We start from the raw sequence: 27,473 nt of genomic DNA, 5'->3' as shown, positions 1-27,473 counted from the left end.
TAAAGTCAGATCTCCTGTTCCCTTCCGTGGGCAGATCGTTGGATGGCTGTGTGCGCAAAGCTTATTTCTTTTCTACCCTTACAGAGATATGAGCCAATTGCAACATCATCTTCTTTCTGCTCCTCTCCTTCTGTCACCATTGAGTCACAGCACAATACTGTGAAGGCTTCTCCTAACATATTTTACTCGTACTGTGTGCTGCAGAATGCCATGCTTCCAGCAGCTTGGATGCTCGATTTGAAGCTCTCTTTGCAACTGCTGAGCTCAAAGGAGATACTGCTCTTTAGATGCACTCCCAATTTACCAGCAACTTCTCTGTTCTGAAAGCAGAACGCCCATCCTCCTATTTGTGATTTTTTTTCCCTTTTCAGTTCTACCAAAATGGTTGCCATGCCAACCCCAGCCATTACACTGCTTTGCCTTCAACTTTGGAGTGCTGCAGTGGCGCATCTCGAGCTTCCTGTTAGGAAGCTTCCTGTTAGGGCAGCTGTACTGCAGTCCATTCATGCTGGTAGGGAAACAGCTGCGCTTTTAAGGCATCTGTTTACCCATGATCACTCAATGTATCCACAGTCACACTGTTGGATTTTAATCCCCATGTTAGTGCTTTCACCACAGACAGTTGATGAAGCACTTGATCATAACCTAATGAGCTTATTCACAGGTGCTAATGATCATGATACATGTGCAGTTCACTGGTTTTGAATTCTATTTTTAATCCGTTTATAGTTAATGCATGAGACATGCATGAGACTGAGGTCTTGTTTGCTTACCAGCCTCTCTTTTTCTCTTTCTTGAAGTTAAATAAGACAAAACAAATTCAGTTAATAATGTTGAGGAACATCTAGCTGACAAGTTAGTTCCTGGTATCATGTACAGTCCTTCAATTACCAGCCTCTTTTTTCCTCTCTCTTGAAGCTAATTAAATCTAAAAATGCAGCGAGAATCAAGAAAAATAAAACTTCCTGCTTGGTACAAAACCCTGACACTGGAGACTCCTTCCATATTAATTGTGAAATATACGTCTCTTACAGTAAGCTTGACCATTTCAATGATGATACATTTATCTTTGTTAAAGAACAACACATTTTTAATCCATTTATTATTAGTCTTATATTATGTATAGCACCACCATGTGAACGAGCTGTTACTATAGAAATAATAATTAATAGAGGTGCTAACCCTAACCCTAGAAAATTAAACACCTTCTCACCAATGAGATTTGAGAATGCAGTAGCTCTGAGGTCTAAGCATATTTAGTCCATAATGAACACTATCCAGGCATACCCAAATTCCAGGAATTGAGAGTACAGAATTCAAACCTAATAGCAGCGATAATTAAACCAGTTCTCATCTGCGTGTCATCCAAGTCATTGAAGACAACCATGAAGATTGATTAGCATAGCCATTTAGGCTGACTTTGAAAAGTTGGGCCAATTATGACAGTGTTTGGATGCTTACCGCTTCTCGATCATTAGATCAAGTGGAAAAAGCAACTGAGGAATAATGCCACCACACAGGCTGCCCTTGCGGCTGTGTGTGGATTGTTTTTTATTGTGTGTGTGTGTGTGTGTGTGTGTGTGTGTGTGTGTGTGTGTGTGTGTGGGAGGTGATGAGCATGAGCGCGACTTGGCTATGAATGATCACTGTAATTAGTGCAGCACACACTCCGAACAAAAGGCATCTCTGAAATAGTGCATGAGCAGACATGAGCGCAAAACATTCCTAACTCTATGCTTGAATGCAACACTTTTCTCTTTCTAGTGAACAGAAATTGGAGAAGGCAGCCTGAGTTCGAGGCCTCCACATTGTTATCGAGGACATATTTGACTGAGAACTGGCAGCACAACAAACTGAAGAGCCAAGATATCAACAAACTGGCAGCGAGAAAATCAATTTTACAGACCTGCCATAAACTTTAAACCATGTCAGGCATTAATAATGTTAAATAATTTAATCAAAAGCAAATCTTCAGGTCATCTTGGCGTGGTATTTCCAAATAATTTATGTAAGCTGTAATTATTTAACTGGAGTCAAGTGAGGTTTAGAGGGAATAAATAGCTACCGCTGTGGTTTAAACTGGAGAGACAGCTCTTATTATTTTCTACTAAGTAGTGTATGATCAGAGAAAACAAAAGATTGTCTTGATATGTTTTTTTGGAGCATAGAACTACCAGTTGGCAAGTGTTTTTTATATAGCGGTATGTGCTGCCATCTTTAGGATATTTATGGAAATGCATTTACTACTGTAAATACTGACTGACCATTGTATTGCATTTACACATTTTTACAGATATAGATCAGACCTCTGAAGGTGTGTTGTGGTATCTGGCACCAATATGTTAGCCACAGGTCCTTAAGTCCTGTAAGTTGTGTGATGGGGCCTCCATGGCTTGTTTGTCCAGCATATTCCACAGATGCTCAATTGGATTGAGATCTGGGGAATTTGGAGGCCAAGTTAACACCTTGAACTCTTTGTCATGTTCCTCAACACATTCCTGACAATTTTTGCAGTGTTGCAGGGAGCAACAATGTGTCAGTAGGAGGTAGCCTATGTGTCAAAGTAACATCCACATGAATACCAGGACTCAAGGTTTCCCTGCAGAACATTGCCTAGAGCATCATCCTACCTCTGAGGACGAAACCTCTGAGAGTAAACAATGTCACACAGCAATGCCTAGGTGCTCCGAGAAATTGAAGTGTCCCTGGTTCCTAGCCTTGGGTCACACTCTAGGGGTGTCTACTTAGCGCAAGACAGTAATGACAGACACCTCCCTCATGTGCTGGAGCACGGTCTTAGACAGCTGTCCAGCTCACAGTCTCTGGAGCGGCCCTTATCTGGAATGGCATATAAATTGCCTAGAAATGTGGGCCATATTTCTAGCACTGAAATTCCTTCTTCCTCAATTGAGAGGTCACCATGTGTTAACAGATAACACAGCTGTGGTCTCATATATTGACCACCAGGGAGGATTATGTCCGCACCCCTGTTCAGGCAGGCGCAACTAATTCTTCTCTGGGCAGAGGAAAAGTTTTGTCAGTGAGTGCAATGTACATTCTGGGTAACTGGAATGTGGGGGCAGACATCCTGTTGAGGCAGGGGCTGAGGCCCAGGGATCGGTGGCTCCATCCACAAGTGGTGGAATCCATATGGCGGAGGTTTGGCAAAGCGGGAGTGGATGTGTTCGCCTCCGAGGACACAACACACTGCCCGCTGTGGTTCGCCCTCACTCCTCCCACACGATTAGGGGTGAACGCCATGGTGCACATGTGTCCAAGGTCACATCTGTACACTTTTCCCACCACAAGTTCTAGCGAGAGTTCACCAAGACAGTCTACATCTGCTGCTAGTAGCACCTTATTGGCCAGCTCGAATATGGTTCTCAGAGATAATATCCCTGCTAGATGGCACTCCTTGGAAGATTCCCATCCGCAGGGATCTACTGTCTCAAGCCGGCTGATTTATCACCCTCAGCCAGAACTATGGAAACTGTGGGTCTGGCCCCTGAGGGGCACCAGCTCATAGATTCTGGTCTCACAACTGAGGTTGTAGAGACCATATTGAACGCTAGAGCACCATCCACGAGGAAATTGTATGCACTGAAGTGGCGGCTTTTTGTCTTGTGGTGTGAGGAACGTCAGCTAGACCCAATGAACTGCGCAATAGCTACAGTTGTGGAGTTCTTACAAGGATGTTTCTCAGCGGGGTGGGCTCCTTCTACAATCAGGGTTTACATGGCTGCCATTTCAGCCAGCCACACCCCTGTTGATGGAGCCTCTGTCGGGAAACATCCTCTAACTTCGTGGTTTATGCGTGGTGTCAGGCGGCTGAGGCCCATCTGCAGGCCACGCATACCTTCCCGGGACCTTTCTGTGGTCCTGGAAGGTCTGTCAGGGGCCCCATTTGAGCCCTTAGAGTCAGCCTCTGACTCTAAAGGTAGCCCTTCTGCTGGCCCTGACATCTCTCAAGTGAGTCGGAGATCTACAAGCTCTCTCTGTTTCTCCTTCCTGCCTTGACTTTACCCCTGGATTAGCCAAGGCCTTCCTGTATCCTAGGCCGGATTATATTCCTAAAGTGCCTACATCTGCTGCCCAGCCTGTGGTGTTGCAGGCTTTCTGCCCTCCTCCGTTCCTCACACCAGAACAAGAGAGAATGCACCTGCTGTGTCCAGTAAGGGCTCTTTGTACTTATGTTCACCTCTCCGGCCAGTGGCATAAGTCGGAGCAGCTGCTGGTCTGCTTTGGCGGCAACAGTAGAGGTGATGCTGTGTCAAAGCACTGCATCTCTAATTGGATAGTGGAAGCAATCTCTATCGCTTATGAGGCGCGCAGTCTCGCTACGCCTTTGGGTATAAGGGCTCATTCCACTAGGGGGGTCGCCTACTCGAAGGCTTTATCCAACAGGGTATCGTTACAAGATGTGTGTGCTGCTGCAGGGTGGTGTACGCCACACACATTCATTCGATATTACAGCCTAGGTATTCATTCTGCGCCGGGCTCAAGTGTCTTGCAGTGACCCGTGGGCTTGGGCCTTTTTGAACAGGTTGTACCCTCAGTATGATGGAGTGGGTATTCTTGCTCCCATAGTGTTATGCTAAATGCAACATGGAGTTCCCTTTGAAAGGGAACGTCTGGGTTACGCATGTAACCCTGTTCCCTGAGAAGGGAACGAGACGTTGCGCAGCTTTGTCATACCAGGGCAGGCCTGTGAACTGCGTCTTCACTTCAAATAATAGAGGCTGACGGCACGGTTCACAGGTGCCATATATATATATCACACGATGCGCTTAATTGCCACGTCACCTGATCATGGCAGGCCTATAAATAGGCACAATTTTACACAAGCTTCAGATGCCGGTTGTGCACGAGGGCACTCCCCATACTGTTATGCTAAATGCAAAGTCTCGTTCCCTTCTCAGGGAACAGGGTTACATGCGTAACCAAGACGTTTCTCCTGTAATAAAAGCAGTAAGTGGCTACAGCTCAGAAGATGCTAACAACACAATAGCAGGCTTTAGCTCCCACCCTAATCAAACATACCTGAACAACCTAACTAAGGTCTTCAGGATGACTAGAAAATTACAGGCAGTTAAGTTTGGAGGTTGTAAACTCTGCAGATTTGAAGAACCCTGTGATAGATAATGCTTTACTGTTGCCAATATAGACCTGACTGACAACCATAAGCTATTGTATGTCAATCATAAACATAATTATCATATCGTAAAATACTGCTCATTTTTATTATTCGGTATGCTTATATTACATTTGTTCGTTTTTCAAAATACATGAATAAAGTAGGCTTTTCCCCACAATTCTATTAGCCCTACCTCTGTAACCAGTGGGATCTCAAACTCAACAATTTTTACAACAGAATGCTACTATAGAGGACTTATTTCTGTCAAAATTTCATGTTCGTATCTGGTCCTCCACCAGAAATATTCAACCCAAAATAAGTGGAATTTAAAAAAAATTTCACTTTCTTGCCCACATAAAAAAACAATAAGAGAAGTTTACTCAGGTACCCCCTAAAAAAATTAAGACTGAGACTCTGTAAACAGCTATATAACCAAAATCGGTTTTGTGTCATGATTCAAAGATGGCCATCGTAGATAAACCAAGTAAAAAAATAAATAAATAAAATACTGGTGGTTTTGCAATGCCAATACATAGATGTAATCAATCAAAAACAATTAGGAAAATTGTACCTGTACTGAAACACTTGAAATGGAATGACCCTTCCTTGGGGTGCCTTATTTTTGGAGTGCCCTTGTTCACGATGGCCTTCATGGTGTTCCATGATACATCTAATGTTTTGGAAATTATTTAGTAAAATTCTTTGTCAATACCTTTCAGCTATGAGATCCTGTACATGCTTTGTAAACTCTTTGAGGACCATAGGTGCGTCCTAAATCGCACACTTATGCACTATTCTATGCCGTTTTGTAGTATAAATAGTGTGATTAGTGTGTTCACACTGAAAAACCCCCAAAAACAAAGTGCACTTTAAGATCCCTGATGATACACTCATTCAACCGAAAAAAATGATGCTGAAAGAAAAAAATGATGTTTACATTGCCAGCAGCCATAGTCACAACCACAACTTACTACTGTATGTTGATTTTAAATTGTGTAAGCAAAATTTGCCTGTGGAGACGAGTACGCCTTCGTCTGATGGTGACTGAGGTCTTGTTGGACATAAAAGGAAACCTTAACATAAACAGTAAAATGTACCAATTCATTTTTGTTATTTGTTTGGCTATTTCACTAATGCTTGCACCATCGCATTATGTGTGTTTGATGTAATTTGCCCTCGACCAGGAAACAGCATATACTTCCGGTTGTATATTGTACCTTCTAAAGCAAGCACTCCTTCAGCACATCTCAGAGGAATCTGTGGTCAGGAGGGCAACACCACGGTACTGTGGATCTTTGGGATACATGATACTCTGTCTCCAGGTTAGTGTGTGCTTGTATACTAGGTTACTGGTCTCCAGGCACGGCTTGTGCTGCCTCCATCTCTGCACACAGATCTGCAACGATAAGCAGCCTGTGTAATTAGTCTGCACCACCTCTGTGAAAGACCGGAACACAGACACCTGACACCTGCTTTTGTTGACATTGCCAAAGCGTACAGTAGGTTTCTTCCTAGAAAGCTGAAAAACCTGTTTGTCTAATAACAGGCCTGAATGTAGTTTAATCTGTTTATATGCCGAAGTACACTTTATGTACAACCACACATGCGGGCCACAGCATCTAATACTATGTACTCATATGAATTTCGATTGAATGATATTGAAATGAAAAATAGTGGTGTATGGAACCACAGAGAAAGTGGATGGAAGTGAAGCATGACCTGTTGAGAGTCAGTCTGTCTATAGCTATTACAACTTTTAGTTAAAGTGCAAACTAACAGGATGTGTCTTCTGGGGATTTTTAAATTCTGTGTTAGAGATGACTAACTATTACCTTTAAAGAAATACTCCAGCATTTTTCAACTGAATATCTATAGACTCAATTACAATGGAGGTCTATTGGCATTCAGTAAGAAACCCTTATTTTTGGATAGAACTCTAATGAATTTGTCAGTCAAAGGTATTTGTTAATTAAGATCAAAATCTATTGCCTTTTCAGAGACAGACATGTTTTTACATTTAGTAAACATGAGTAAATGTGGTCCGTGGTAATATTGAACAGATGCAAAGGATTAAGTTTGGGTTAAAAACAAATGTTGGACTATTCCTTTAACTATACTGACTTTTCAAATACACATACTGTATAAAGTAATATCAGCTGACATTCTCCTCTTTTGATCTGATAAACAGGGAGAAAGTTTGTTTTTATCTGTTCAAAAACGTTGGGGGTTCTGCTCCTTCAGACAGGTTTTTGTTCTCTCTCATGTTATGAGCCATGGCTTAAAAACATGTCAGACTTTGATTTGAACGATTGACTAATCTTGATTGAGTAGGCACTTATACTCTTTCAACATGTGCATTTTTTCTGTACTTTTATTGTTTTAGCTGATGGTTCTCATACCAAAGTCTTAAACATCTTTAGAATCAGGCACAAGATGTTCTGCAAATGCTATTTCTGATTAATTTCTGATCAGGATTTCATAATTTAAGCATGAAAGGGTTAAAGGCTTTGCTCAAAGGCCCAGCAGAGGTAGCTTGGTAGTGCTGGGATTTGGACATTCTCATCAACAGCCCGGTGTCTTAACCACTGAGCTCCGACCCATCCTTAACCAGCATGTAGCTGATATATGTGTCACACCCAGAGCTTCACTGATACAATTCTGTTTCCGATTTGGATCAGTTTAATAGGCTGCTTTATGATTGTATCCTACTGTTTTTGTCTCAGAAGATGTGGCTGCTTGTACTGATACAGAAATCTGTTGCAACACAGAGAGGACAAATTTCTCAGAACCCTGTAAAGTAGTCACAGAGGAAGGTAAACTGCTGAGAGATCATCAGCAAGAATTGCTTTGCCTCTGATCAACTACAGGCTTCTCCAGCAGTGCGCTGTAGCTACTCCACCTGCTCTGATGGCTCAACAACACCTTCCCCCTCTCTACTCCTGCCAACAGCCCTCATATTGAGATGACAATTCAATTCCACGATCACTCTTTTTCCCAGTTCACCTAGACTCTGGTGCAGTGAGAAATTTCATATTAATAGAAATGGTAAATCAACTCATTACAGCACATATCCTTTTCATCACCAACTCCCTACATATAAAATAGTCCTTGAGAATCCCTGGCTGTAGGCCACTATCAACTGGGAACACAAGATATAATTTCTTGGCCCAAAAAGAACTGCCTGCACCGCCAACAAATTGTCCCAGTTCAGTAGAAAGCACCAACTCACATCTGTAGATTGACTATAAATTCTTAAGTTAGACCTGAGAAATACCTATAATCAGGGTAAACAAGGGCAATATATAGAAAACTGTCTCCACCACTAGGGGTTACTATGAATACCTGGTAATGCAACTTGGCTTAGTCAACATTCCAGTAGTCAAGCATTCCAATCTTTTATCAGTGATGTTTTCTGTGACATACTAGACATACAGGTAATCATATACAGTATATAGACAACAATCAGACTTAGTCATTTGCAACCCCACAGGCCTTTGCCAAACTAAAAGACAGATTTACCTCACTCCTCTGCTAAAAGACCCAGACCTTTCCATTCCATTATGGAATTGAAGGAATGGGATGTAATGGGAGTAGGTGCTATCCTATCACAATGCTAACGTAATCCACCAAAATCTTTCCCTTGTGCTTTTTTTTTGTTTGTTTGTTTGTTTTTTGTTTTTTTACACAAAATGTCTGCTACAGAGAGAAATTATGATGTGGGAATCACAAGCTCCTGGCAATATCATACTGGTTCTGGAAGAGTGGAAACATTGGCTGGATGGTGCACCACATCTACTTGTTAGGTCTGCCAAGAAACTTAATCCATGGAAGCTCACATGGGCCTTCTTTTGTTGATTAACTGATTAATTTTACCATTTACTATTGTCCAGGTTCTAAGAATAGGAACGATCATGCTTTGTCTTAAATCAATAAAAGACAGACTGTTGATGTAGACAATATATAGGCCTACCATTGTGGTGGCTTCAGGACATCTAACATGCACTTCACAAATCGTAGAACAGTGGTGGCCTAGTTCAAGATATTACCCAGTATATACACTATATAGACAAAAGTATATGGACACCTGACCACAACACCCGTGTGTGGGCCTTCCCCAAACTGTTTGCACAAAGTTGAAATCGCACAATTGTCTAGAAAGTATTTGTATGCTATAAAATTAATATTTCCATTCACTGGAATTAAGGGGCCCAAATCTGTTCTTGCACGACAATGCTGCTGTGCACAAAGTGAGGTCCATTAAGACATAGTTCGCCAAGATTGGAGTGGAAGAGTTCGAGTAGCCTGCACAGAGCCTTGACCTCAACCCCATTGAACACATTTGGGATGAATTGGAATGCTGACTGTGCACCAGGCCTCCTCACCTGACATGAGAGCCCAACCTCAATAATGTTCTTACGGTTGAATAGGCAGAAATTCCCACAGACACATTCCAAAATCTAGTGGAAAGCCTTCCCAGAAGAGTGCAGGATGTTATAGCAGCAAATTGGTGACCAAGTTTGGAATGGGATGTTTAACAACCACATATGAGTGTGATAGTGAGGTGTCCACATCCGTTCATGCAGCACCTGGGCCAACACGAAATGTACCTTCTGGCAAGGAACACCTGTGATCCCATCTATACACAGACTGCCTCCTTCCAAAGATTTTATCACTGTTATGGCTTGTTGATAGCCACCCACTGCCTTTCAGGTTGCTGAGATCCTGTTTGAGCTGATGTGTAGTCACTACAGTATCCTGGAGGACATAGTCACAAACTGCAAGCACCAGTTTACCTCCTGAGCATGGCATGTTTTCATGGAGAAGCTGGAGGTAACAGTAAACCTGAATTCAAGTTATCACCCACAAGCTGTGACAATCTGGCAGTTCACTGACATGGTCAACTTGACAAAATTCACTTAGCTTAGGTAAACCACTATAACACAATGCAGCTGAATTTAGATTTACATTTAACTCAGCTCTATATTGGTTGGTAGAGGTGTCGGTGTGCTGGGAATAAAGAAAATTTGACAAATCATTATTATGTTTGGTACACAGGTTTGGTACAGTGGAACAGTCCTCCTAAAGCTGGCAAATTGAAATAAGGGAAAAAATAGCAAACATAGCAAACATTCTTTTTTATTGAATGTTTGCTATGTAAAGATGTTAAAGTATTTATAATGCCTTCTGAAAGTAATAAATTGTTCACAATATTTTTCTTCATATTTTCATATTTTGTTTCATGGTAAAATGTGGCTGATCTGAGAATAAAAATAGTTTATTTGGATGCTCCTGGGCAGCACAGTGAGTAGTATTGCCGCCCACTCAGTTTTCTCTGGGCTCTCCGTTTTCCTCCCACTGTCCAAAAAACCAAAAACAAAACAATGCCAGTGGGCAAATTGGCTATGTTAGATTGCTCCAAGGTGTGAATGAGTGTATCACTCCTTCTCTCATGTGTGGTGAATGTATGAATGGATTGATGTCCCATCCGGAATTAAGTCTATTGACTTGTTCCAGTATTTCTGGGGTAGATTCTGGATCCACCACAACCCTGCTCAATATAAAGCATTAAATACAAAGCATATACATTTTGTGCTAAAGATTCATCCATCCAGTTTCTATTATCCTACAGTAGTGGGGAAGCCTGGAGCCTATCCCACAAACTCGGGGCACAAGGCAGGGGACATCCTGGACGGGGTGCCAACCCATCGCAGGGCACAATCACACACACATTCACACAGTACGGACAAGTTGGAAATGCCAATGTTGTATGTCTTTGGACTTGGGGAGAAAACCAGAGTATCTGAAGGGAAGTAATTCAGGGGAAAGTGTGTGGTTTTTCCTCTTAAATGACTGAAAATGCAGGCAAACAATTTTCAGTGACTAATTAGACTAATCAGTTTTCACATCTTAGTGGGAAATGTTTGTGGTTTCACACATTAAAATCCTTAGTCTACACACAAATCCTAACTTTCCCTTAAATTAGAAATGTTTTAAGGATTTTTGAACATGTCAAATTGAGGTGCTGTGTCATAGCGCAATCACAACATCACATCACGCTGAATTTCCGTTGCGTCAGGCTTTGGGTTAACGGAGCATGACGCCATGATTTATGCATAGTTTCAGCGCCGCACCCAGGCGTTTCACCTTCCTCTTGTCTTCAGTCTAAATAGTTAAAAGCTTCAGGAAAGCCGAGAAAAGTCATAGTTTCATCTATTCATTACCTCAAAGCAAGAAATGTCACTTCACAGCTGGGTAGCTTGACGGGTCTATGATGTCCAAGCATCATAACATACTGTAGACTACTTGTTTCCTGTAGCATAATGCTAATATACTGTATAGTTAAACAGGTGCTAGTTAGAACTGGACGGGGGATGTTAAAAATGTGTTTACAATTAATTTTAAACATTAAAAATATAAAGGGGTTCAGCAGATATACAGTCAAACACACTGTATTTTAGTTTGAAGTGAGTTGTTCAATTCGAGGAACTTCGCTGCGTTGTTTGGTTTCTGCTTCGGGAAGGAAATTTCATCTTGTACTGTACAGTAGGTAGGTGTGCTCGGGCGGTGCCGGTAGCCTCACTACAAACACACACACACACACACACACTTGTTGCAACCGACACTGAGTCATCCGAAGCTCTGCGGATATGATGTCGCCCTGCGGACCTTAAACAGGATAAAACACAACTCACACTGAAGCGAACATTAATTAGGCCCACGCTCATCTGTGATGAATGGAAATCTCGTCGAACAGATTAACTCATTTAGCTGTGTGCTGATTAAGTGTTGATTACTTCATAGCGCCGGGGAAACAGACAGCATGCTGGTGATTCGCCTCACTTCGGATTCAGATGGGAATGGTAAGCGAATTGAATATTATATATTATTATTATATATATAGCCTACCGGAAAAGGCTGGTCAGTGAATGTGTTTGTGTTGATGTTTGTTTACATGCGCGTGCGTGCACTCTAAAGGGAAATATTAGTTTTGGAGGTTTTGTTTTATTTATTTATTTATTTGCGTGTGAAATACTTAAATGTGTCACCACGAGGAAAATTGCTTTTTAAAAACATTTTTTTAAAACAAAATTACAGGTGAAATGTTTTAATTGGGTTACTGAGGTTAATGTTATGATCAGATTCAGGTGTAGACTTAGCATTAATCAGCAACAGTAATAATTGTGTCAGTGGTCCTCACAGTGATACTAAAGGGGAAAAAGTGTGTGTGTGTGTGTGTGAGCGAGAGAGAGAGAGAGAGAGAGAGAGAGAGAGAGAGATGACCATATTGACAGAATAAATATCCGCTCAGCATGACCAGTGGGTCAGAAACCGTACACTTGTAACACACTGGCCATTCCGTAACAAGCAGTAAATAGTATGTTGAACATACCCATGTTCTTTCCTTTATATATATATATAGCCACAGCCTTTTTTTATTAGTCTAGAAAAACATTATTCACACAATTACATTTTCATCCTGTTATTCTTGTTATGTCACTTAAAGGTCAAATGGTATTTTTTTTTGTATATTTGAACTTATGAATAAAATGTTCTGGACTATAACAGGTGTTCTTATAATCAAACCAATTGTGTTTGACATTCATAGCCGTAATATACATAATGCATTGAATCAATATTGTCTTTAAACATAAGCACAATTTTGGAGTTGTTTTTTTTACAGTACGTCTGCTCCAACCCCTGAAACCAAATTTGTTCACTGTACACTCAGACCCCCAAAACCTGTTATACAAGTTTTAAAATAAAGAAGCCACATGATTACTGGGGAAGTGCAAAGTTTGGCATTGTTGACAGAGTATATTAACACTGTTTTCATTTTTGCATGTTACAGTCAATTCCACAACTTATGGAAAAAGAGTATACATATATATATATATACACACACACACACACACACACACATATATATATATATATATATATATATATATATATATATATATATATATATATATATAATTTCTGTATACTCTTTTGCCAATAGTTGCAATCAAAATTATTCAACCCCCATTACAAATCAGGTTTATTGTCAAAATTTACAGACTGTCAGCTGTTTGCAATAAACAAATCAAACAGAAGCAATTAAAACAGTTCAACAGAATGATTTCTTCAAGTGGTTTCCCCAAATTCAACTGAAAAATGTAACTTATAATGATTTCTCCAGTTTCAGAATTATTCAACCCCCTGAATAGAATCCCTCACAACAGTAAAATGTGCAAAACATCTGTTGTCTTAAGCACTCCTGATGTAACTAATCAAGAGTTTCATTAGTTGCGCCAGGTGTGCTTGAGCTGGAACACATGAAATACCTGAACTGGCTGGGGTAGAAAATGTATGAAATACCTGGACTGGGCAGAAAAAGGAAGCTATCAACGGTTGCAACCAGATTTTTGAGATCTGATAATTTAGGGGTCCTATACAGCATCTCCATATGGTTGAGCTCAAAAATATTATTGTTGCATGTTGTATTAATTTGTTATTTTCATTCTTCATGAAGAGTGCCAATAGTGTTAGAGTTCAGAAGAAAGCAGTAATAAAACATGTCTTATGTAAAACATGTATATATATTTTTAATGTCACAGGGACAGTAATAAGACTGGTTTGTCCATTGTCCACCTCTGGCTGTGTGATTGACTCAGAGAAAGCCAGCAACTGGACTTTGAGCAGCGAATACAACTCCACTGCTGCTATGCCAGCCCTTGCTTCAGACAAATGGAGCAAATGTGAATTTTGGATCGGCCTGACTTTAGCCGTGATCTCAGCTTTTCTCATAGGCGGAAGTGTGATCCTGAAAAAGAAGGCACTGCTGCGTTTGGCTGCAAATGGGGAAACCAGGGCAGGTCAGTGCATTGCACCGGTCTGTTATGACTGCAAAATACCAATACTACTTCTCTTCACCTCGTGAATTTCGGATCAGTACTTTCCAAACAAAACAATTTTCCTGTTGAACATACAACTGATGCACAGTATACTGATGTATAAACATCTAAACATCACCTTACTGAAAGTTTCACCAGATCAACAATTGTATGTCTTTGTTCAATTGTGTGTTTTTTTAATGATTTTTGATTTTTTTTTTTTTTTAGAAATTCTTTAGTAGTAGGCTTAGATTATGTTGGTATTTGTTGCAAACACTGGCTAAATTTGATTAAATAGTACAACAGAGATGTTCAATTCTCGAAAATTATTGGTCACTTCATCTAATTATAAGCAGATTTTTTTTAATGCATATTTGTTAGTATGGTGAAGCTTTCTATAAGGAGATTTCTATTGAACATTTATGGAAGGAGTGTCCAGTGTTAGAACTTGGTAACAGTCAGTGGTAAAGCTGTAAACTTTAGGTATTCCACCATGGGAAAGTTTTCAGGATGGAGCAAGTTGCACTTTTTTTTTCTTTTTTTTTTTTTGCACACAACAACATTAAATTTAAAAAATACATTGAGAAAAAGTATGATGTGTCATTCCTTTGAAAATGAAAAGGCTTATTCACTGGCAAGTTGTTGTGGTGTATGAGGAATGAAACACTCAAACATGAAGATATAGGAAAATAATCAACTTTAGAGTGGTAACTGTAACTCTGCTTTGCCTTGGGCTGCAAGACAGCACCTTGCCATTGATTATTTTCCTATAACATTATCTTTATAAATATAATATTTTTCCTTGCTTAACATTTAATTTGACTATCGTGTGCATTGTCAAAATGAATGGTGATGTACAGTAGCTTAGTTTAAACATAATTACATATTGAGCAGTCAATGTTAATACTCATTAACATTTGTGATAAAATAATGTGGTATAAGCAGGATAATCCATGGCTAGGTGTGCATTACACGATTTTAATGCACTTTGCTTCACATCGGGTGGTTCTTTGCCTCCACGTCGTGCATTAAAATTGTGTAACGCACACCTAGTTGTGGATTATGCCTTACATATATCTGTATCTTCTCTAGGTGAAGGAGGACATGGCTACCTGAAGGACTGGCTGTGGTGGGGTGGACTTTTGACTAGTAAGCTTACTGTATGATGAATCTATACTTAACCATTGTAACCATAAATTATATAATAAATAATAATTGTTTTGGTGTGTTTGTGTGCGTGTTTACAGTGGGAGGAGGTGAAGCATCAAACTTTGCAGCCTACATGTTTGCTCCAGCAACTGTGGTCACTCCTCTTGGAGCACTGAGTGTTCTTTTCAGGTAATATGCTGTACAGTCAAACTTAATATTTACTCTATTATGAAGAGATTATCTACATATCGTGTTTTATGTGCCACAAATAGTCTTCAGAGCTTAATATCAATAACAACAACGATGATGTGGCTGTGTAACATATGCAAAGTTGTACCTTGGACATACAATACAAGAATGAACTTCCTCTTATCATATTGTAATAGGGGTCATATATTTACATTTACATTTATTCATTTAGCAGATGCTTTTATCCAAAGCGACTTACAAATGAGGAATGAAATGATATAAAAAATATGAATGATCAGTATATAGGATAGCCAGAATTTTCAGTAACAACGAGATCCTCATTACATAATGTTTATGTTTCGCTATCTTTAATTCTCTCTCTCCAGCGCCGTATTGTCCTCTCATCTGTTTGGGGAAACAATGAACCTGCTCGGGAAGCTCGGCTGTATGCTAAGCCTTTTGGGAAGCACTATAATGGTCATCCACGCACCAGAAGAGGAAGCTGTCACGACTCTGAGTGAGATGACCGATAAGCTGTTGGACCCAGGTGAGTGTATAAAATTCACTTCCATACGGACACTTCCTTTTCTGTGCACAAAAGATTCATTACACTTTGGTACTGTTCCTCTTCGTGGCATAATAGTGTGTGTTATAATCTTGCTTTCTGTTATTTTTTAATTTCTTTGAAATAGGGAATGTATCTTCAGCTTTATAAGCAATCATCAGCAATGTAACTCAAGCCTAGACGTGTATCAGGGCTTGTGAGGATTTATTTATAGTGAGGATTACACAGATAATACTATATATAGAAGAAACAAGCAGACAAACAAAGCACAATGAAGCTAAACACTAATGTGGAAGTGGAACAAAATGGTACATTAAACAAGAAAAACTAATAATTTAAGTTAGGAATAAGGAAACAGTCAATGGCTCAGTGATGTGATGAGGTCTGATATGAAACACAGCCATTACCACCATGAAGTTTATTATTTTTCTATAACAGCTTTATAGGAGAAAAGGTATTTTATTATGCTTATACCCTTTATAGCTATTTTTTTTTTATCCTTTTACAGCTACATTTAATGTTGTTGAATATTCGCAAAACAAGTTCGCTCCTGTTATCATTATAAACAGGCAGTAGGTCATTTTTTCTTAAAGTTAATAAGACCAAAATATATAACAGGTTACCAATACCACAAATCAAAGAAACAGTGTTTACCTCTGACTGTTACAAATCACTGACACTGGACATTCCTTTCACAAATAAACATCTCATAGCAGAAAATATCACTATATTAACAATTATTTGTCTTAAATAGTGACACTTTCATTTATTCAATATTCATTTATTAGACGTTTATTAGCTGTTACTATCAAAATGAAAATCAGTCTGTACAGGATTTCGGGGAGGGGTTTTTTGTGATTGTTGCGGTCAAAAATGTTTGATTTTGCTGCATATTTTTTCAAAATTTGTGATGCAACTTGCAGAGTTTTTTTGTGCTTTTTTTCCAGAAAACTCCTTGAATTGGCAAAATTGCAACTGCACAAAATTGTTTTGCACAGTCTTTTGCAGTGATTTGCAGTTTGTTGGAAAATGAGACCTTTTAGCTGTACTCACATTTGACGCACGTGAATCGAAGAGGGCTTTGGATGAATGCGTGTTGTGATGACGTCACATGATGCATCTTGGCCCAAATCTGTGGAAAAAAAACTGCGACAATTTAGAAAAATTGCAAGCTCCTCCAAATATAGAGTTTGCTTGATTTTCTGTTAATTTCTGGGATCACAAAATCGTGAAATCCTGGAGGGATTGGAAAACTATTAGCAGCCAACACTACTGTAAGCTACTGTTTCCTAAAATTAATCAACACCTTCTGACCAATCAGAATCAGGAATTGAACAGTGGTGCAGTATAACTGAAATTACAACACGAGAACATAAAGGGACTAAGCAAAAAAGAAAAATCTAAGGATATAAAAAGCATCATATACAGTATGGTAAGGATAGCTCTTAAAATCTAACCACAAAACCCAGAAATAACTAGGCCTCATAAGCAAACTAACATAGACTAGACACAATAGTGTATACACTGACTCCTAGAGATGAGCTTAGACTAGGAAAGATCTAGACAAGGATTGATTATTGAAGAAACAATACTAACTAGGCTTAAAGTAGTAATGCTAGACTGTTAAAGGTAGTACAAGCACACGGGCAAGTGCAGAGCTTCCTGATATGAGTGTGTGAGAGTGCCTTACACAGTTCTTGTAAGGTAGTGATAGGCTGAAGGTGTTGGTAATCAAGGAAGGAATAGCATTAGTGTGTACTACTGGAGATGGAGGTCATGTACAGGGCATCAATTTTAATGCAATATTAGAAACAATAACGAAATCTGATAGGCCTCTGATTCTCTGAAATCGAAATCTATGTCTATATCTGGATATCTGTAAAGCTGCTTTGTGACAATGTGCATTGTTAAAAGTGAATAAATAATAAATAGGATTGAATTGAATCCAAAAGACATCACCTCCTCTGTTGAAACTATAAACTGTTGTGCTTCCTGTAACAGAAAACGAGCAGTGCTGAGCAGCTGTGTCCAGGCTCGGGGTGGGGCTAATTACTGGGCTGGAAAACATGTAAACAGAAGCCTGCGATGAAATGGAATGAACCCAATCTGTGTTTCCTAAGGGTGTAAAAAGTATTGAGAAATTATACTTAAGCCAAAGTCTAGATATTATTTCAACATCTTATTCAGTTAAAAGTGGAAGTATCCAGCCAAAAATGTTCAAGTGAAAATATGTAATAAATGTTCTCAAATATTAAAAAGTAAAACGCAAATGTTTTTATAAAAGTGGAATTAAGTTAATGTCATGTTTTCATTTGAAAACAAACTTTTATTACTTATCTAAATTGGTTATAAACCATAACTAAGCCCTTTTGCCTGAAAACATCATTCCATCTCTGTAAGTTTGCTGCTCATATGTATGATACATGATATGTAGTTTGCTAATAAATTAATCAGTTGAAAAATATTCTGTAAATAAACAATATTTACCATTAGCTACAATTTGACTTGCTACTGGAATTGATGCTAGTTTAATCTTGCTTAGAATTAGCAAAGAAAACAAATTTTAACTTAGTTAAATATAGCCAGTCAGTGTTAGCAAAACTTACCTTAACATGCTTCTTCAAATTAGATGGAGTTCATGTCTCAAACAAGATGCCTCATTTTACACGAGTCTTTACTTAGTCCAGGATATGGAAACATTTTCCTGAGGTAGGGCCAGAGGCACTCATCCTCAAGATCAACACTGCAGACACAGTCAGACACACACAGATAGCTATAGCGCTAACTATATTGTGTAGCATAAGATGGTCACAGCAGATGATGAATTGGCATGATTCTTGATACTAATAAACTTAAACCAATGGATGTTTTAAACTGAAATGTAAGTAAAATGCATGGACTCCCATTCAATTGACGTATAGCATACAGTTATTAGCTAGATAATAGAAGAAAAGAACTTTGAGATTTGTAACAAGTAGACCTACACTGAAGGTCTAAATAAAAAAAACCCAGGATGTAAAAAGGGTATTTTTTGTCTTTGAAATGTAATTAAACAAGAGTACAAGAATTCAGTTTCAAAACACTCAGTATAAATACATCAAAATAATACATAAGTATAGTAATGAAGTATAATTTCTCATATATTTTATAGCCCTAAAGCATTGCAGTGCAATTGTTATAGTTTTTGTTAAATGGTGGAGTAAGAATCACATTGAACACTCTCTCTATCAATACAACATGGTCTTAATGATGTTATTGTAGAGCCATTGCTTGACTTTATTCATCTCTATTGAAAATTATAGTATATGATGGTTATAGGTTAAGAAAAAACATATAACCTTTGAAAAAGAAAAGAAAACAAACCTAATTACCTAATTATCTTCTGTCTCCTAAAGGTTTCCTTGTGTTTGCCAGCATCCTTCTCATAGCCTGTTTGGTTATGATCTTCTACTTCTCTCCTCGCATTGGTCAGACCAATATATTAATCTACATAAGCATTTGCTCGCTGCTTGGAGCCTTCACCGTGTCTTCGGTGAAGGGCCTGGGCATCTTCCTCCGTACAGTCTTCGTCGAGCCCACTGTCCTCCGGCATCCTCTTACCTGGATACTCCTGCTGACTTTGGTGGCTTCCATCATCATCCAGATCAACTACCTGAACAAGTCTCTGGACACCTTTAACACGCTGCTTGTCTACCCTATCTACTACGTGTTCTTCACCACCGTGGTGCTCACCACCTCCATCATCCTATTCAAAGAGTGGGGCTCCATGTCAGCCGTGGATGTCGTGGGCACCATCGGCGGCTTCCTGGTCATTGTGCTTGGTGTGAGCATGCTTCATCTCTTTAAGGATCTGTGTGTGACTTTGGATGAGCTGAGGAGTAATCTGTGCCAGCCTCAGGCCCTGGACAGCCCAGGAAAGAGGGAGGACAAGCACATCCTCATTGAGAATGTGGACAGCCTGCCACCAATGAGAGAGGAAGGCCCCAGAGTCTTCATCATCAGCTGAGCAGAGCATCATACATATCACATATCATATATGACTTTTATTAAAGCATAAAGGATTAGTTAGGCAAGAAAAAACAATCAAGGTTCCATCATCAGCCAAGGCATGTTTGGTGTCTGCTAAGTAGTTTTGTGCTAGAGTTAGGAGGCTAATGTAGCTAACAGGTAGTGGAAGTCATCATCAACTGTCATTGATCTTCAGTAACTGCTTTATCCTGGTCAGAGTCATGGTGGATCCAGAACCTAGGAATACTGGGCCTAAAGCAGAAATACACTCTAGGTAGTACTCCAGTCCATTTCAGGGCACCATAGGCACACACATATGCACAGACTCCTTCACACCTACGGGCAAGTTAGAGTAGCAAATCCATTTACCAGCATGTTTTTTTGGAGGTGGGAGGAAACCAGAGAACCTGGATGCAAAGACAACATGCTTCCAGGTTTAAACAATTCCAATTTCAACTTTTGGGAACAGACTGCTAACAAATAGCAACCCCTGCAAACAAGCTAATCTGGTTCTCCAAGATGGCCTCCCCTATAATGTAGTCAGGTTTTGGTCATGTTTATAGATTACATGAGGTCACACTGTGTCCTAAATCACATCATCTTGTCTTGGCATTATTTAATAAGTGCATGCGGTTTAAGGACAATATTTACTGAATTAGATTTTTTTCCCCCATTACTTGTGAAGACCTTTAGACTCTTGGCTCCAGTACAAAACTACAGAAGCAAATGTCTGACACTTAACATATTTTGGCTGATCATGGCTGATACCATATTTGGCTTAAAACCTGTACATTTTATTTATATATGTGTGTGTATATGTATATATATATGTATATGTATGTATGTATATATGTATATGTATGTATGTGTATATATATATATATATATATATATATGTGTTTACTAAACCCTTCTTATACTTTCATAACATTGCAGTAATATCAGAGGTGTGTTCTCCGATAGAGATGATTTGTGATGCAGCTCCTGCTGAGGATCAGCCTTGATGAGGCAGAACACATGGATTCCTAGTATAGATTATACTGTACTTAATTTTGGATGCAATATTTTTTCAGGAATTTTAAGACGTCTTTAAACATCTTTAATGGTGTCACATTTACAGTAATGTTGCAATTATGGAAGTCTTTTAATGCTGGTGTTTATACAACTTTTTCTATTCATAGATTAGATGGTTAAGATAGACCTTTACAAAACTTTGTGCAATGCATTGGCAACAGCGTGCACTTCTGGTGCCATGTCCACAAAGCACATTTGTCAAAGCAATTTGATGCAAATCTCTCCATTTAGTTGCTGCTGCACTTCACCTGCATGTAAGGAAATCTTCCAGCAAGCAAAGTACGTTCAGGTCAAAACCATTTCAGAGGCTTTTTTGAAACTTAAGGTATCAAGGTAGTATATTATAAAGTAGTACTTGGGTTTCTTTTCTTAAAAATGCTAAATGGCTTATGGCAATGCTGTATTGATTGGGTTTGCCTTTGAAACTTTTTTGTGTAAAAGAGGCTCAGTGCAATGCATTTTAAAATGTGAAGTCTATTTCATAAACTGTGAAAACTATAAAGTAGCTGAAGACACGATGCATCAGCTGTTGAATGTGGCTGAGGCTGATGACTGTCAGTGATCCATGCAAATATTAAACATATGCAAACAATGACCAATACTGTTCTATGAACAATATTTCATTAACAGTCATGTTTTCTCCAACGAATATACAGCACAAGGCAGGATGTCTCCATAATATCCATACCTGATGTAGGGTCTACACAAAAAGATACAGACAAAGAATAAAGGTAACACCCTGAACAAATATGTATTATAACCTAATCTCTAACCAAACATGGCTACTGCCATGAAAATGGCCTACTGCTACACTCACTGCACTACAAGATGTGGTTTTCCCCTCAAGTAAGTCCTGTGACTTTAACAAAGAGGCAGTACATCAATCTAATGTTGTCTATGTGCATAATAGACAAATACAACCATTAAAATAAATTCGAACATGAAGTCAAATAAGCTGTTTCAATAATTATGATGTCTAAACAAAAGCACTTCTCAGTAGCTTGCCGTTTTGGAGATGAAATGTCATACACACTACATGCCACTAGTCTGCACTATATCCTATCAGTGAACAAACATAAACAAGTTAAAACAGAAATTATATTAATTAATACCTAAATAAATAGACTTCAGAACCCTACTTCATAGTTTACTACAGTAGTAGGACTTATTGGTGCCGTATCAAACATAAATTAATCAAAACATAAATGAATCAAACATAAATAATAAAGTTAAGGTTTCACTGTTAGCTCCTAAACAAAACAGTGAGAGCTTCATTTCTCCCTCACCAATTTCCACCAGTGTTCAGTGTCAAAAAAATGAGACTTCAAACATAGTAATAGTGGAGACCCTGGTGCAAATGTTTGGCTCAAAGGTCCAGAATGCGATGCAGCTAAACAATACAGTTGTGCAGAGTTATAGCCAAGAATCGTTTTGGCTAGTTAGTGATGTATGAGATGACAATGGTGGTATTAGCATGAAACTTTGGATGCTGATGTCTTGGAGCTACAGATGAGGGACTGAGAGAGCTGGACAGACAAAGCACTCAAGTGCTGCTGCATCATGCGATTCAGGTAGTGGTGAATGTACCTACACAAATACTTCCGCATTATAACCACTTACTTCTGCTTCCGGCTTGTCCACTATAATGGCAGTGGCGCCGTTTTACACCCAGGTGTTCCCGAAAATTAACGTTACCAATGTTCATCGTATATGTTAGAACACTTGTAAAACTCCTTCTAGTAAGCTGGAGAAAGGCTGTCCCAGGGAACTCGGGGTACAAGACAGGGGACACCCTGGACTCCAATCACACACACAAGTAGGAGGTGAAATTCAAACCCCCAACCCCAGAGGTGCGAAGCACTAAGCCAACTATTTAAAAACAAAATATGGCATAGCCCTGAGTACAAGTAGTCCTTTACCCCTGCAGCCACCATCAGTAAGTAGTTGAATAGCATTGTGTGTAATGTAGGAAACTGTTGACCAAAGTCATAATAGACCAGCATTTCGATGAAAGAAGTTTAAGCTTAAAAAGTCAACTTAGAAGTTCATTACAAAATAAATATTTGACACCATTTAAGAGCATATGTTAATTATAAAGATTATTACGCAAGTGGTTCAGGGGTGGATTTTTCCTTTAATGGTTCTTCAGCTTGTCTTTCTCAGGGCACTCTTAAAGGATTCTCAGGAAAAAAGGATATTAAACTGACTTTTTTTTAATCGTCAAAAATCTTGCCCAGATGTGGAGTGTATCTATGTTCCCAGGGTCCTATGTTCCCCAGATTTATATGGCACATAATGAACACACGGTGATTTAAAGCTGGAGTTAAGCTTCAGCATAAGTGAGAGCTGGTACATATTCATACTTAACATTTTGTTCCTTTTATGACCGTTTATATGTGTTTTATAGAGAAAGTGAATCCTGACTGCATAAAACCTTTGGAAAAGTTTACTTAATGTGTGTTAACAGCATATTAACTGGGGAACATAGGACCCTGGGAACATAGAACATTGGTTAACTTGCAAACCCAATACTAGATTTGCAAGTTAGTGACGTACTTAATGAAGTCATTTTTAAAATTGCATAGCATGTATTAGACTTGAATACTTGAGTATGTATAAATATGTATACTTTTTGACTTTTATTTGGCTACATTCTTCATACCTTTAAGATTCTGATACCCCCTGATTACCCTCAATGGTCTAAAAACTAATTAAAACTACAACAGGGTTGTTTATAATCCACGTATGAACTGCAAATTATTTTCGAAGCTACACAATATTCACGTTTTCAGGTGAAATTATTCATAGTAAAGGTAACCCTAGAGTATGAAACTGCAATTCTCACTGCCACCAATAGGTGACAGCCTCTTCATGCAAATTCTGCTGTTCCATGTCTACAGTATTTCTAATAAAACGCCACAAAAGATAAAAGCCATATGCGAATTGTCCTTTTGTAGCTGAACAGCAGTAATAGACAACAGCAAGACATGTTTGTGCATTTTAGAGAGTTGATGAAGTAGAAAGTGAATGGATAGGCTTTGCAGCCTTCAAACCTTTTCCATTTTGCAGCACGATACGTAATCAATTCGAAATCAATTCACTGTTAAGGTAATTTCTTTCATCCCTTACAAGTGATGCTTCTTTGCTTTAGAGGAACACATTGTCCTTTAATTGCTTTTTTTGTTGTTCAAGTCCCGCCAGGAGTGCTTTGAATCGCAAAGGTTAAGGCATGAAATATTCATTGCTGAACTTCAGTACAGAATGATGCATTTGTTTAAAATTTTTTTATTATTTCTCAAATACGAAGCAAGAACATTTGTGAATACTATGCATCTTTTTGAATACTATTACTCTTCAGGAATAATATGTGCATATACATAGTGATTAATCTTTTCACATCTTTAAATATCAAAAATCATAGACTGTTTTTTCCAGTCTCAACATGTTGGTTAAAGATAGGTGTGAGCTGCTCGGGTTTTCTCCTTGATCGTAGTATACTAGTCAGCTCAGTGGTCTGCTTATGTAATGATTAGATTTCTAAAGAGCTCTCCGGCTCCTAATTAACAGCCATGGCATTTGTGATAAATGTCAAGTGTTTGTTTCAATCAGACGCCTCTTTGTCCAGTCACTAAAACCCAACATGAGAGCGAAAAGAAGAAGAAGAAGAGGAAAAAGAAGAAGTGGAAGAATAGACTAGAGGAAAGCATGAACAACCAAAAAAAAAGTGAAGGGTGGTGGAGTCAAGAGCTTAAATTAGAGGGATGAGAAAGTGAAGGAGCTATCCTGCTGTTATTGAAGAGGAAGACAGTGCAGGTGGTTACTATGAAGCTAATGTAGTCATGTTGTAGAATAATGAAATTCTGTCCTACCCAGCATGCAATATCCTGGTAGGAGGAACGTAATGGACTTCCCGCCAAGGTCTGAAGTGCAAAATGCATTAGATGTGACATCGGTCTTTAATGAATAGGCCTCTCACTTTTCTTTCTTTCCCCTCTTGAATTATTACTTACCACTCAGGGGCAGGGGGGCGATGGTGGGAGGGTGACCTGCAGACAGGTGCATACTGCCTTGTCAATCCTCCAAACTTTAAAATAAAGAGTATTATACCTTAATTTTCCTGAAAATGTATCAGCATTAAAATCTATCACTGATCACGTTAAATAGTATGTACAGTCTAGGTACAAATTATGTAATTTTCCAGGTGAGTCCATGTTTGGGCTGTCATTGAGTCATTAACCATTTTAGCCAAATTTACATAGAAATTAATTAGAATGGCTTTGGTGTCCTCATGCCAGTAGCGTAGATGCTATTTGAACACATTTTTGTGGATTTACTAATTCTATGCTGAAAATTTCAACCCTGTTACTCGTTTAAGAGCAGCTATATATAAAAAAAAAAGATATTGACTGGTTTTCACATGTTTACATGTTGTTGTATATTGAAAGTTGAAAATAATCTTCATTTTTAAAAGTGATTTAGTAAGTCAATATCATAATAATAATAATAAAAATACATGGGGGGGGGGGCTTTTCTTCTTCCCATGATCTTCAGGAATTTGACGATTTCATAAAGGGGATTGTGTTCAGGATAACAGGGTTGAGTAAATGTTGTTCAACTGAAATGTACAGTTTACATAACCTGTAATGGATGAATCATGGAAAAATATGTTTCAAGCACAACTGATTCACATTGATTTACACATTACTGAGTGTGTATTTTAATGATTGTATTTAAAGGTAAAGTGTGGTTAAAGTGGGCTGGGACATGCAAGAACTTTATCTGAAACATGCACATAGGTTGTTGTGAAAGACACTTTACCTGTATTTAAAATGTCTTTCACCTTCATGTACATTTGTTACTGTAATATCAGTGGGACACAAATGGCACCCCAGTCGTAAAATGACCCTCCTACACATTATAGTCCAAGTCTACATAACTTAATCTCAGTGATCTAAAAAATGGTGGGGTAAGTCACACGTTGTCCACCGTACTGGAGGTTGGAGACCCACCACAACACCTCACCTCCCTACAGGGTCTTTCCCCAATGCTCTGCCATTGGCTACAGTTGGGTTTTGGCCAACGTTCTTTTGGCAGTTGTTGAACCAGTTTTTGGCGCAATGCTGGCTTGCTGCTGAGTGTTTGGCCATACCTCCTGTGGTGGTGAATCTGCTGATCGCAGGGCTTTTGGGGGGTATATGATTTCCATGAGGCTTACATGCTGGTTATATCCCTGTAGAGCTGCATGATGCCTCTGATGCATTTATAGATCCCATGGAGGTTTCTTAACTTTCTACTCTTTCATTTTGGCCTTGTAGTTAAATAATAGTTAAATGTGAATTTTCTTGTGTCTTGTGTCCCTATGCCATATGATGTGTAATGATGCTTTGACCACTTTGATCACACTTTGATCACATTTTGTTTTCCATTCTGATGTTTGATGTAAACATTACCTGAAGCTATACTGACTTGTATCTGCAAGATTTTATGCATCGCAATTCTGCAATATGATTGGCTGATTGGACAATTGCATTTATGCACAGGTGTCTGTAATAAAGTTGTCAGTGAGTGTAATTTTTGCTATGAAATGGACATAGAGTGTCGTTAATTCATTTTTCTTTATGAATCCCATGGCTTCCGTCCATCTATGCACAAAAGAGGATAGTTTTTGTGAAGATTTTTCTGTAGTGTCACCTAATCCTCAATTTAATATTACTTAATCTGTGTTGTCACTCAGGCTTTTGCTGGTAGCTGCATGTTTGCATGTTCATTGAGGAAATCACTTCTCTCTCATAAATCATCAGTCTATAATTAAGCATCTCGGCTGGAAAGTATTTGGACATTCAGAAACTGTTAGAACTCAGCCATGTGCTGGTCCCCAAAGATTTTTTTTCCCCTTTGAATGATGAATGATGTGAAAGCCTGGAAGGCTGTGTGTTTCCACTGCCTGCTTGTCTTGTTAACCAGGCCTTGTTGCTTCAAAGCTGAAATCAGTAATCTCAACAAAAAGGGTCTAATTAGAGATAAGGGAAAACAACACTGCTGCTATCATAAATTACCCTGATTCTCTCTAGCGTAGTATGCATACCGTCTTTCTGCACCCTCTTTCTCCATTCTCTATCCGCAATGCTTTCTTAAGCTCTTAACGCAGGAAGACTGAGCGGTAAATTAAATTAATGTTAGCCTTTTTCTCAATCATTCATCATTTCCAATAAAATGATTAGAGCTGTTGTAAGTACATCGTTAAAACCGAAAGCATAAAAGGCCCATTAAAAAGTCATTAAGGGCAGCTTAGCATGAAGGTCTACCCTGTTGGGCTTTTAGCCAGCCAAAATGTAGGGGTTCTATTTTATGGACATCATTTGAAATGTGGACCTGTAATTACAAGCTGAATAAATAGGATGGCAAAACAGACTGAACACAAAAGGACGGTAGTGAATTGGCAGGAAATGGCTTAAAGAGTTGGACGTGATGGGTTCAG

General features: G+C 38.9%; 1 protein-coding gene across 2 annotated transcripts; it reads left to right on the top strand.

Annotated features, from left to right (window-relative positions):
• Window positions 1–11,168: 11,168 nt before the first annotated feature.
• Window positions 11,169–21,029, top strand: nipal4 (NIPA like domain containing 4). 2 transcript variants are annotated; one of them, XM_053649390.1, is made up of 7 exons: window positions 11,169–11,681; window positions 11,936–11,994; window positions 13,735–13,992; window positions 15,103–15,159; window positions 15,258–15,348; window positions 15,735–15,895; window positions 19,309–21,029. In XM_053649390.1, the coding sequence occupies exons 2-7, from the start codon at window positions 11,955–11,957 to the stop codon at window positions 19,917–19,919; spliced, it is 1,218 nt and encodes a 405-aa protein (XP_053505365.1). In that variant the 5' UTR covers window positions 11,169–11,681; window positions 11,936–11,954; the 3' UTR covers window positions 19,920–21,029. The 2 variants fall into 2 exon arrangements, with proteins under 2 accessions (XP_053505365.1, XP_053505366.1); XM_053649391.1 differs by lacking the exon at window positions 11,169–11,681 and having other exon boundaries at window positions 11,704–11,994; window positions 13,915–13,992.
• The last annotated feature ends 6,444 nt before the right edge of the window (window positions 21,030–27,473 follow it).

This window comes from Ictalurus furcatus, chromosome 18 (assembly GCF_023375685.1).
Source record: "Ictalurus furcatus strain D&B chromosome 18, Billie_1.0, whole genome shotgun sequence".
NCBI classification, from domain to species: Eukaryota; Metazoa; Chordata; class Actinopteri; order Siluriformes; family Ictaluridae; genus Ictalurus; species Ictalurus furcatus.
This window is presented reverse-complemented; position numbering and strand designations above follow the sequence as displayed.